Below are 13,459 nucleotides of genomic sequence, written 5' to 3' on the forward strand. Positions count from 1 at the left end.
TTGGAAAACCGTTCCCAGAGAGTAAATATCAGTGGTTCAGAGTCAAACTGGAAGGGCATGTCAAGTGGGGTCTCACAGGGATCAGTTCTGGGTCTAGGTCTGTTCAATATCTTCATCAATGATTTAGATAATGGCATAGAGAGTACACTTATAAAGTTTGCGGATGATACCAAGCTGGGAGGGGTTGCAAGTGCTTTGGAGGATAGGATTAAAATTCAAAATGATCTGAACAAACTGGAGAAATGGTCTGAAGTAAATAGGATGAAATTCAATACGGGCAAATGGAAAGTACTCCACTTAGGAAGGAACAATAAATTGAACACATACAACATGAGAAATGACTGCCTAGGAAGGAGTACTGAGGAAGGGGATCTGAGTGTTATTCAGTCTTGGTCAGCATTGTGTCAGCTGACTCAACTCTACACAGTCATATTCAAACCACATCATACCATTTTCTAGTGAAGGCAACCTTCATGAGACCAGCTCTCTCCTTATATTCCATTCCAACAACTGATATCAGCTGGGACAATTAGTCTGACAATTCCTAGATTTCCATGCCTAGGGGTTGTTGACAAAACATTATAGGATGAAGGCTTTCACCTCCCAAAATTAATGTCACCCTTTGTTCCAACAAAGCCAGAATTTATGGACCTTCATGTGCAAAGCTTTTCTATTATGCAAGTTTTTTCTAAGGGAAATTGGATTTAGTGGAGAGGGTCTCAGTTTTGGTGAATTGAGAAATCAATTACTGTTGTTGATGCTGCGTCATTTTGCATATATTTTGTAAATAGTGTTTTTAAGTACTGATTGTGTCTAGTGTTTTCTGATTGGTGTTATGGAAATGCATGTAAATTCTCAACCCTAAAGAGAGCCACATGTTTAAGGCCTACTCCCCAGAGGTGTTGAGCATCTCAAGCAAAATGCTGTGGCCTCTCAATTATTGACTCTCTGGAGGCGGTCACCACCTTGCAGGAATGGGCAGTGACTATACAGATTTACCGAGGGAGGTGCTGCATCAGGGTTTAAAGAGGCAATTTAAAAAAAGAATTCCTACCACCAAATCTCTGCCTCTTCCGAAGAAAAAGCAAACACACAGCATGCAACATGCATACAGATCAAGGACTTGATTAAATTCAATTTATCTTTCTCCCCAGGGAAACAGCAACAACAATAATGCTAGAACCAGAAGACTTGGAGTAAACAAGCAGCTAAGTTTCTCAAAGACATCTGAACACTGCAGTCCTTTTGCCTCACTGCTCCACTCCTTGTTTTTATGCGCTGCAGCAGCCCTAGTGATTCTGTGCCAGGAGCAGCAATAATTCTGGCCAACTAATCCTATGACAGAGAATGGAGCAATAAGCAAGACTAAAAATGTTCTTTATTGTTTATGGACTGAGGGACCTACATACAGCCAAGCTATCTTCAGGATCTTTCCCGGCTTATATAACAACCATGGCGAAAAGCCAGGCTTGTTAGTGCACAGAAGCTGCTGCCTTGCAACAGCCCACCTCATTAATTACTGAACATGGCTTTGCAGTTTGCAGCTAATCCAAAAAAAAAAAAAAAAAAAAAACCCACTCTAAAAGACAGTCTTCCCTGTGTGTATGAAACAGAAATCTAGGTTGCAGTACTGTTGTGTACTTTTATCATGTCTGTTTCTACAATGCTTCGTTTTGCCTGGTATTTTTTTAGCATCAGCACTTATCTCCCTTCTGACAAAAAAATGAAGGTCAAATTGTGCCTGGCCCAGCATAGATGAGTTTGTGGGGAGAGAATGCAGGGATCCTGTTCTCCCTCTTTCCAGCACTCATGCAGGAAGCGTTGCTGAAAAATCAGCTGAAGCCTACGGCCCTGAAACTCAGATCTGGATGAAATGTGCTTGGCACAGGACCTGGGGTAGTGGTGATCACAGGTGGCTGTACACCAACATTACATCCCTCAGTCCTGAGGCTAGCCAGGGTCTGGTTTTATCCTCAGGGCTGCTCTAAGTTGTGCTGACTGGTAATAGTCCCCAAAAGTTTATTGCCCCCCCCCCGCCCCCCGCATGGCCACACTGCCTCCACTGGAGGCTGTAATAAGGTGATGTAGGGGTAGTTACTCTGGCACTTCACCTGTTTAAGACAGCATTGGCAGTCCAAAGAAATGGAGCAGGGCCAAGGATCTGGTCTTATTAATGCATGACTTTTGCGTAACCCCCACAGCAGTGGTAACATGGACATGATTACTTGTATGGATGACAGGTGCACAGAGTACTCTAATTTAGTAGCCGAGAAGATCTGATATGCTAATAGACAAGAAGGGTAGATAGGAGCCCCATGACACAAAAACCACACAAATGCCATCCTGGAGAGAATAAAAGTGATCCTCATGATGGATGAAAACAGCCAAGGTTGTTACAGACATTGACTGTGAGGGACAGAAATAGTTGTTTTGGGTTAAGATTTAATACCAGCTGTAAAGGTCCTGTGCAAAGCCTGTCACCATATTAAACAGTCGTTTTCATGCAAAGGGTAACTCCTCCTCCTTCCAGCCAGAGTGAAAATCCTCCAAGCGGAGGAGTTGTATTTTCTTTAAAATAAAGGCAGCAATCAGCCACCTCAGAAAATTAAGGAAAATGACCTGTTATGGGATTTGGGAGAGGGAGAAGACTCAAGAAAAAGGCTATGTGGAGATAAAGGAAGAAGGAGGCACACGTCAGGACCCCAATGGGGCCCCGGGTGATCGCTACTGCCCACCACCCAACACAGATGTAATGAGAGTGACTGTAGGACAAGTGCTAGTAATAATAATAGGGCTCAGATTTTTCCGGATGCGATAGCTGATGGATTCCTTCACCAAGTAGTTGAAGAACCAACAAGAGGGGATGCCATTTCAGATTCGGTTTTGGTGAGTAGTGAGGACCTCATAGAAGAAATGGTTGTAGGGGACAACCTTGGTTCGAGTGATCATGAGCTAATTCAGTTCAAACTAGATGGAAGAACAAACAAAAATAGATCTGGGACTAGAGTTTTGATTTCAAAAGGGCTAACTTTAAAGAATTAAGGAAATCAGTTTGGGAAGTGGATTGGACTGAAGAACTTGTGGATCTAAAGGCGGAGGAGGCCTGGAATTACTTCAAGTCAAAGTTGCAGAAACTATCAGAAGCCTGCATCCCAAGAAAGGGGAAAAAATTCATAGGCAGGAGTTGTAGACCAAGCTGGATGAGCAAGCATCTCAGAGAGGTGATTAAGAAAAAGCAGAAAGCCTACAAGGAGTGGAAGATGGGAGGCATTAGCAAGGAAAGCTACCTTATTGAGGTCAGAACATGTAGGGATAAAGTGAGAAAGGCCAAAAGCCATGTAGAGTTGGACCTTGCAAAGGGAATTAAAACCAATAGTAAAAGGTTCTATAGCCATATAAATAAGAAGAAAACAAAGAAAGAAGAAGTGGGACCGCTAAACACTGAGGATGGAGTGGAGGTTAAGGATAATCTAGGCATGGCCCAATATCTAAACAAATACTTTGCCTCAGTCTTTAATGAGGCTAATGAGGAGCTTAGGGATAATGGTAGGATGACAAATGGGAATGAAGATATGGAGGTAGATATTACCACATCCCGAGGTAGAAGCCAAACTCAAACAGCTTAATGGGACTAAATCAGGGGGCCCAGATAATCTTCATCCAAGAATATTAAAGGAACTGGCACATGAAATTGCAAGCCCATTAGCAAGAATTTTTAATGAATCAGTAAACTCAGGGGTTGTACCGTACGACTGGAGAATTGCTAACATAGTTCCTATTTTTAAGAAAGGGAAAAAAAGTGATCCGAGTAACTATAGGCCTGTTAGTTTGACATCTGTAGTATGCAAGGTCTTGGAAAAAATTTTGAAGAAGAAAGTAGTTAAGGACATTGAGGTCAATGGTAATTGGGACAAAATACAACATGGTTTTACAAAAGGTAGATCGTGCCAAACCAACCTGATCTCCTTCTTTGAGAAGGTAACAGATTTTTTAGACAAAGGAAATGCAATGGATCTAATTTACCTCGATTTCAGTAAGGCATTTGATATGGTTCCACATGGGGAATTATTAGTTAAATTGGAAAAGATGGGGATCAATATGAAAATTGAAAGGTGGATAAGGAACTGGTTAAAGGGGAGACTACAACGGGTCATACTGAAAGGTGAACTGTCAGGCTGGAAGGAGGTTACTAGTGGAGTTCCTCAGGGATCGGTTTTGGGACCAATCTTATTTAATCTTTTTATTACTGACCTTGGCACAAAAAGTGGGAATGTGCTAATAAAGTTTGCAGATGACACAAAGCTAGGAGGTATTGCTAACACAGAGAAGGACCGGGATATCATACAGGAAGATCTGGATGACCTTGTAAACTGGAGTAATAGTAATAGGATGAAATTTAATAGTGAAAAGTGCAGGGTCATGCATTTAGGGATTAATAACAAGAATTTTGGTTATAAATTGGGGACACATCAGTTAGAAGTAACAGAGGAGGAAAAGGATCTCAGAGTATTGGTTGATCACAGGATGACTATGAGCCGCCAATGTGATATGGCCGTTAAAAAAGCTAATGCGGTCTTAGGATGCATCAGGCGAGGTATTTCCAGTAAAGATAAGGAGGTGTTAGTACCGTTATACAAGGCACTGGTGAGACCTCATCTGGAATATTGTGTGCAGTTCTGGTCTCCCATGTTTAAGAAGGATGAATTCAAACTGGAACAGGTACAGAAAAGGGCTACTAGGATGATCCGAGGAATGGAAAATCTGTCTTATGAAAGGAGACTCAAAGAGCTTGGCTTGTTTAGCCTAACCAAAAGAAGGCTGAGGGGAGATATGATTGCTCTTTATAAATATATCAGAGGGATAAATACCAGGGAGGGAGAGGAATTATTTAAGCTTAGTACCAATGTGGACACAAGAACAAATGGATATAAACTGGACACTAGGAAGTTTAGACTTGAAATTAGACGAAGGTTTCTACCCATTAGAGGAGTGAAGTTCTGGAACAGCCTTCCAAGAGGAGTAGTGGGGGCAAAAGACATATCTGGCTTCAAGACTAAGCTTGATAAGTTTATGGAGGGGATGGTATGATGGGATAGCCTAATTTTGGCAATTAATTGATCTTTATTAGCAGGTAAATATGCCCAATGCCCTGTGATGGGATGTTAGATGGGATGGGATCTGAGTTACTACAGATAATTCTTTCCTGGGTGCTGGCTGGTGAGTCTTGCCCACATGCTCAGGGTTTAACTGATCGCCATATTTGGGGTCAGGAAAGAATTTTCCTCCAGGGAAGACTGGCAGAGGCCCTGGAGTTTTTTGCCTTCCTCTGCAGCGTGGGGCATGGGTCACTTGCTGGAGGATTCTCTGAACCTTGAAGTCTTTAAACCACGATTTGAGGACTTCAATAACTCAGACATAGGTAGGGGTTTGTTACAGGAGTGGGTGGGTGAGATTCTGTGGCCTGCATTGTGCAGGAGGTCAGACTAGATGATCATAATGATCTCTTCTGACCTTAAAGTCTATGAGTGTCCGTATAAGAGAAAACTAAGACTACTGATTATTCCTCAAAAAAGGTTTTTAATGACTTACAGCTATAAATGCAACACAGACAGAATAGGAAAAGGAGAAATAGAGACCAGCATTGAATAAGGATTAATATAAATGGCAAATTATATTGCAAACAAGCACAAGTATAGGTAATATTATGCATCAATTACTTACTACTATAAATCATACTATTAGCATTGAATATAAATGGCTGGTGATACTGAAGGCAAGTACACGCAAAGCTACTGTTACTTATTGACTACCAACTTTGCACGTACTGTTCCCTCCACCAGTGGGCACAAGCATAAGTAAAACTACTATATTAGCAACTTATAACTACTGTATTCCTAAACAATGTAATACTTTTATTAAGATTTTACTACTATTTTTAATACTGCAGCATTGATACGACTTGAGATCAAATTATTCTGACACTACCATTTGTAATACTGTAGTGCCAACACAACTTGAGATCAAATTAGCTCGAGCAACCCAGACTTCTCTACTCCGTTACTTTATACTGCATGCAACCAGACTTTTTTACTTTAAAACCTTACCCTGCCGAGAATACGTTACCCTTTAGTCGACCGCTCTTTGCGCAGATAGTCGGTGTAGTTCAGGGGGTGTGGGTCTGACCGATCAAAGAGAACAACCTCTTAGACCAAGACACACACACAAACCCACCTGAGGCTCTACACATTTTATCTCATCTGCCTGCCATGTTTTGAAGCAGGTCAACCAATCAGGTTAGGCCAAATGTTTACTGTGGTAGTTGTGGTTACTTTGAAATTATGATCTATGCACAGGTACACAACTCAGATTCTCCGAATACAGCCAATTGTCCTAATTGTGGTTAATGTGTCAGACACAAAACATTTGAAGCAGCCTAAAGAAGTGCTTGGTTGCTTTACACCTTGACCACAAATCCATATCTAATTTTGCAAAGCCTGCTTTTTGAAGCTGACCACAAGTCTACAATATTTCCTAGTTTAAACTTGCTACACTTGCTCTGGTTGCTATGCTTGATCTTTGAGGCTTCCGGAAGTTTTAGGCCTAACATTGAATAAGCTTGACAATACCTTTGCATGATAAGACTTTGTCTTAGTAATCACAGGCTATAAGGGACATTCAGACACTGAAAAGCCCTGTATATAAAAAAAAATCTTTTATACCTTCTTTAACTGAAGTACTTTCTGTTTTTCTTGTAGCTGGGAACAATCCAGTCAAAATACTGTTTAAAAATAAATGTACGTGATGGTAGGGTTACCATACGTCCGGTTTTTCCCGGACATGTCCGGCTTTTTGGTAATCAAACCCCCGTCTGGGGGGAATTGCCAAAAAGCCGAACATGTCCGGGAAAATACCGGCCGGGCACTTCCCCTCCCGCGGCTGCTCTGCTCCTCCCCTGACTCTTCGGCTCTGTTTAAGAGCCGAGCTGCCCGAGCGCTACCGGCTTGCCTCCAGACCCTGCGCCGCCGGAGCAGAGCAGCTGGAGCCCGGGAGGGGAAGTGCCCGGCCGGCGGCTCGGGGTCCGGAGGCAAGGGGGCTGCCTGAAGCCGGAGCGCTCGGGCAGCTCAGCTCTTAAACAGAGCCGAAGAGTCAGGGGAGGAGCACAGCAGCTAGAGCCCGGGAGGGAAGTGCCCGGCCGGGGGCGCAGGGTCCGGAGGCATGGGGGCTGCCCGAAGCCCGAGTGCTACCGGCTTCACGGTTTGCCGGGCAGCCTCCAGACCCTGCGCCCCTGGCTGAGCGCTTCCCCTCCCGGGCTCCAGCTGCGCTGGGGAAGCGCCGGCCAGGGGCGCAGGGTCTGGAGGCTGCCCGGCAAACCGTGAAGCCGGTAGCCCTTTTCGTGTGGCTGGGAAGTAGGAGGGGGAATTAGGGCGGGGACTTTGGGGAAGGGGCGGAGTTGGGGCGGGGCCGGGGGTGGGAAAGGGGCGGGGCCAGGGCCCCGTGGAGTGTCCTCTTTTTTTATTTTTTAAATATGGTAACCCTAGTGATGGCAATTGGTAAATATCTCATTTTAATTTGTGTACAACACAGCTGAGCGAGGCTTACACTTTCATGGAATTACAGACTTTAAGTGAACATGGGTTAAACTGTAGCTCCCAAATGCCATATTCTGTCTTTAGGTCCATGTGTGCAACAGCACTGAAAAAGGAGGACCTTTTGGTTAAAACACAGCATTGAGAGTCAGGCAACCTAGATTGTATTCCTAGCTGTACCCAGTTTCCCTGGAAATGTCTCTTAACTTCTGTGCCTCTGTTACCCAACATGTAATATGGAAAGAATACTTATAATAACTAATTATACCTGGCTTACAGGGATGCTAGGAGATTTAATTCATTAATGCTCAGACAATGTTTGAAATCCTCAGATGTGTGCACTGTAGAAGTGCGAAGTATTATTTATTGACTTTCCAATTGTAAGTGAAGACAGAATTTGCCCGAGGCAGCCCAATTTTGATGTCTAAATATACTTTTAATAGCCTGTATAATCATTGATGTGTCTGAAACAGGTATATATAAACAGCAACAATTTAGACAGCTAGATGCAGGTCTAGGTATCCAAATTTAGGCTACCAGGTTTGAAAATTATGCCCAAAAGACATCATATATGTCATGTTTTCCTTAGTTATATATTAAGGATACAATTATTTTACCAAACCATACCAGCCTGATTTGCTATTGTATTTTGTGACGTCTTTTGCATTGCTTATTTCCTTTAATAGTGTTGGCATAGAACTGTAATACAAAATTAGGAGTTATTCCTCTGAAATTCTAACTCCTTCTCATGTATTCCAGGAAAAGAGTGACTTTTGCTATACACAACAAGAAAAACCCAGGTTATTTCAATATAGGTGCATTTAGAAAGCAAGATGAAATCATATGTTCTACTTCCTGAGAATGAAGGAAGAAGAGATTTTCCAGTTACAGCGGAATTGCAAAGTAAGATTTTGGTGTTCTGAATTTTTGCATCATACATGCTGTTTTAGATAGTACAATGCAGGGAGCACCTGTTTGATTTTTTTTTCCTTTTTCACATTTCACAAACTGAAATAAACTAGTTCTTGATATACAGTTTTATTTTGAGTTGGACTGAGGCTGGAGCCAGGGTTGAAGCAAGGCAGTTTCCACTTTCTATGGCACTGTCCCCTCCTACCACACCAGATTTCCATGCAAAAATTCAGCGGGAAATTTATACAGCTGGGAGCTCTCAACTCCCACTCATGTCCTCTGCAGCTGCTACTAAGCAGCTACAGGGGCAGGTGGACCCAATCAGTGACAGCATGTCTCCTGGTGCAGTTGTGTTACTAGAGGAGAGGGAGGCCAATGGAACCAAATAAAAGGTGAGACATCCACATGGATGAGTTCCTGCCTCTATAGAGAGGGAGATGGGGAAGAGCCCTTCCCTGGAGAACCAGTGAATCCACTGGGTCAAGAGGCCTTACTCCACAGATCTCCAAGTCTCCACCCCTCCTGCCCCCAGATCCTTTCCCTTTCAGGGATTATGTAGATGAAACTCTGCAAGGAAATCTTGCAGTTCCCTGATCCTCTCCCATGGGTATTCTCCATGGCAAGGAGGGAGCCAAACCATGATGCTAAGTTATAATGAATGATAATTCTTCGTAGAACAATGCCTCTAAAATTAACTCTGAATGCTTTATTCTCACTAGATATAGGGATTGGCTTTGGTTAGGCTTTAGGGTTCAGCTTAGAGGCCTAATAAGGGCCAGGGCTCATCATTGTTTTTAATGGTCTCAAAATCTCAATAGTTGATTTTGAGATTTCAGCCCAAAATGATGAAAGTCTCATGAGATCAGCTGTTTATGAGATTTCAGTCATCTTGAATACTGGCAACCTTGCAAGATTAGACCTCTGAATGGTGAGCATTTCTCACACAAGTTTGTCCACAGCTGAACCATGAATGGAAAAATGGCTCATTCTGGTTTAGAATCCAATTCAGAACCAAAACCATTGGGGTAGGATTGGAGCCAAGGATTGGGATATAATCTACACCCTCTGAAATTCGAAGAGGTTCAAATTCAAGGTTCCAGCTGTGGCCTCTCTCTCTCTATTCTCATCAACAGTATTATAAAGACTATACTATGTGCTGTACTTAAAACTTGCTGCACTTAGCTTACTGGAAGCCTGTGCAAGTGGGAGTAGAGAGACTAGTGCTATTTTTCTATTTAATGCAATTTACCTTTAGCTTTTCTGCACTTCATGAAGGAGCAGCAGCAACTGACTGCCAAGGTATATATTCAGCAGAGGAAAAATGACAGATCATGACCTAAAGTCAATTTGTGATCACAGATACTGAGGGAAGGAATGGAGTTGGGGGTGACAGAAATATATTGCTGACAAGATCCTCCTAAATCTATTGCCCACAGTGGGAAATGGGTATTGTGCTGTATCAGGCTTTTTCTCCCTATTTGTAAAGGTCTTTCATTCCACAAATTCAATTTCTGTAGAGATACCCTTTCTGTAGCGAGACCCTATTTTTACAGTCTTTAAAGTTCCATGTAAATAGATGCAAGCCCAATCATTCATGTTACCATAACAACTTTTTACACTCATTCCTTGAAGGTCAGGGTGGCTACTCTTGAGGTCAGATACTTTCTACTGCTGCTTAGTGATGTTAAATTTAGCACAGGGTCTAGAAGGAGAACCAAACAACACACAATTTCTGGACAACTTAAGACTATCAGTTTTTTAATCATACTGTACCTTAACAACACATTTAATAGTCGAGGAAACTGATATCCCAATGTCAGCAAGGATCCAGTTGTCCTTCAGTATTGCTCCTGCATAGATCAACTCCAAATATCGTCTGCCTTGTTTGTCTTCAGAAAGTGGAATGTGGAAATAATCCTAAAAATGAATAATAAATTGTGAAAAGAATGTCTATTCAGCAGTGATTCCTACCCAGAACAAATCTGCATTCATTATTGGTGTATGTATATTACAGTAGTGCCTTAGAAACTGCTCTGTGCCCCACAGGGCTTACAGTCCAAGTAAAGTGTTCTAAGAACATACAACTGGTAGATACAAGATTTATACCTTTGTGTTTTGAAAAGAAAATAGTGTTGAGATCTAAGAGCCTTGATTTAGGCTAGGTTTATTTTTTGCTTATAAATTACAAAAATTTGATGTGTATAGGAGGCTAAAGAACGTGATAAAGTTTTGCTGCTACAAATGAATACATCTGATCTATTACAAGTGACACAATGCTAAAGCAAAAATACAGAGGCTGTGACCTTCTTGCTGGGGAGTTATGAAAGCTCAAATTTTCCCAAGTGGCCTCTGCTTTTGGTTATCTCATATGTTTGGGTACCCAACTTTAGGGACCTAGACTACCAGCTTCAAACTTGGGTGCCTAAAATGAGGCACCTAAATGAATATTTAGGTACCTGAATTAGATGTCAGGTAGGATTTTCTAAAGAGCTCTGTATTGGCCTCTCTCAGGGGTAGGCAACCTATGGTACGCGTGCCAAAGGCAGCACACAAGCAGATTTTCAGTCGCACTCACACTGCCCGGGTCCTGGCCACCAGTCCAGGGGGCTCTGCATTTTAATTTAATTTTAAATGAAGCTTCTTAAACATTTTAAAAACCTTATTTACTTTACATACAACAATAGTTTAGTTATATATTATAGACTTATAGAAAGAGACCTTCTAAAAACGTTAAAATGTATTACTGGCACGTGAAACCTTAAATTAGAGTGAATAAATGAAGACTCGGCACACCACTTCTGAAAGGTTGCCAACCCCTAACCTATCTGATCCCATGTAAAAAACTCCCATTGACTTCAGTGGGAGCAGAGTTAAACCAAACTGAGTGCTTTTGAAAATCTCACCCTACATATTCACAGCTGGCATCAGAACTTGAGGACACCAAAATTAGAAGCCATTTTTTAAAGTGTGAGCCTGACTGTGCAAGAACTCTGGACTCTCTCCTTGAAAGGATGAACGTGACATAAATAGTGCTTTTTCTTGCCATGTCAAAGTAAATGCATAAAACAATATGGGATTAATTCAGACAATGCAGCTAAACCTGCAGCCACAGGGACTCCTGAATCACAGGAGTCTCATCTCACAAGGAGCAAGTTGAAATGTCACTGTGATCATTCTGGCACCATGTAATGTAGAGTGCAAGTTGCTGCACATGTGCCTGGAGTTCGGTGGTGACAATTTGAGACCTCTGGGGAATCAGGCCTCTCTTTTAATCCCAGCCTTGACTGGGGCATCCCACAGGGTCTTCCTTCCTCCGTTGACTGTTCCCTTGACTCTCTACACAAACACACACGCTAGCTCTGAACACTTTCCCGGTTGCTCCCATGAACTGGAACACCCTTCCCAGAGCTGCTGGTGGTGGACACAATCAGATTTCACATAAAATTGTGGCGCTTGTTGTCAGTGGTTCAAAAAGATGCCTTCGCAGAGAGACCAATGCTTGTCTGAATTTGCTCTGACACAATGCCACTGAGCCTGTAAACCATCATTAAAAGTAAACAACCCCCAAAAGTAAACTCAGATTTATGTATCCACTTTTAATATTTCTGTCCTGATTCCAAAATATACTACATTGTATCAGCACCAGTTATGAGCCCTCCCTCATATGCTTTCCCCAGAAGATGAAGTGCCTAGACATGTTATGGATGTTACACATGTAAGAAGTGAACATTATCTATCTCCTGTACCTTTACAAGGTAAAAGTTTGTTTCTGAATATTTCCCTGTTAAAGAATAAGGGCCAGATTTTTATGCTTTTCTGGTAGCATAAAAGGACCATAAAGCTGGCAGATCTGATCAGGAAGGGATTCCATCCCACCTGTACAGTAGAGTCTATGTGGGAAACATGGCTAGGGAGAAAGAGATGTGTAACCAGTGTGCTATTGAATTCCTGAGGATTCTCACTTGAGGGAAATGCCCCTTGGGGTTGGGTGCTGGCAGCCAAATGTAAGTTAAAGTAGCCCCGAGATTGCTCTAACTTTCACCAGGAGCCTGTCTATTATAATGGTAGTATAACGGTAGCTTTGCCTGCTGCCCCCATCTTTCATATTGCAACATGCAGAGCTAGGCTAAACCTGAAAATCAGGCAGTAAGAGTCTCAGAAGCCTTACACAGAAATCAGGGATAGGCAGCCAGAAGACCTATAAAATGAACTCCCTTACATTAGAATAGGGAATACTATGCAGTATACATTTATATTATACATGTATTTAAACCATAAGTTAAACATATCAAAATTAAAAATAATTAGCTTGATAATTAGTTAAGCACCTACCTTTATCATCAGTTTTACAGCTTGCACAGTTTGGTCTGATGAAATGTCAAAAGATTCACAAAATCCTTCAAAAGCTATGAAAATCCTCATCTTGCAAAACGCTCTTAAAAACTGCTAGGAGACCTTGCTGAGCTAACAAAACACATGCCTTGCCAAGTTCATATCCACAATTAATGACAAAAGACAAAAACAAAAAAGCAAAATCCATACTACAACAAGCCAGAGAAGACTACAAATATCGAGCCTAAATGCAAAGAGTTTCTTCTCTTCAAAACAAATGCCTGCCAGAAAAGCCCTGCAGTAACAGGCAGCACTGACCGTGAGATACAATGTCATGAATAAAGAACAGGAGTACTTGTGGCACCTTAGAGACTAACAAATTGATGTCATGAATGTGTTTCTCTAGCTCAGCTGAATTAGGGGGGGAAATTCCCCCACCCATGCGCTTAGTGCAACCAACAAACCACATATTGATTAAGGCAAGTGTGAACAAGTTTCAGTCATGTACATACAGGATCCAAGCTAATCGTACTTCTACCATCATACCCACTGTCCACGCAATCAGTAACTATGCTTAGTCAAAGTGCTACTGATTAAAACACTGAGAGTCATCAAACAAGGATCCTTGG

At 42.1% G+C, this 13,459-nt stretch overlaps 1 protein-coding gene across 1 annotated transcript in view; it reads right to left on the reverse strand.

The window, feature by feature from the left end:
- Nucleotides 1-12,920, reverse strand: part of ANKUB1 (ankyrin repeat and ubiquitin domain containing 1) — a 34,794-nt gene extending 21,874 nt beyond the window's left edge. Inside the window, exons 1-2 of the mRNA XM_065411374.1 lie at nt 12,831-12,920; nt 10,272-10,415 (exon numbers count right to left, since the gene is read on the reverse strand). Of these exons, the coding sequence (XP_065267446.1) occupies nt 10,272-10,415; nt 12,831-12,920 (234 nt within the window). The remainder of the gene's footprint in view (nt 1-10,271; nt 10,416-12,830) is intronic.
- Between the last annotated feature and the right edge of the window lie 539 nt (nt 12,921-13,459).

This window comes from Emys orbicularis, chromosome 9 (assembly GCF_028017835.1).
Source record: "Emys orbicularis isolate rEmyOrb1 chromosome 9, rEmyOrb1.hap1, whole genome shotgun sequence".
Lineage (NCBI taxonomy): Eukaryota > Metazoa > Chordata > Testudines > Emydidae > Emys > Emys orbicularis.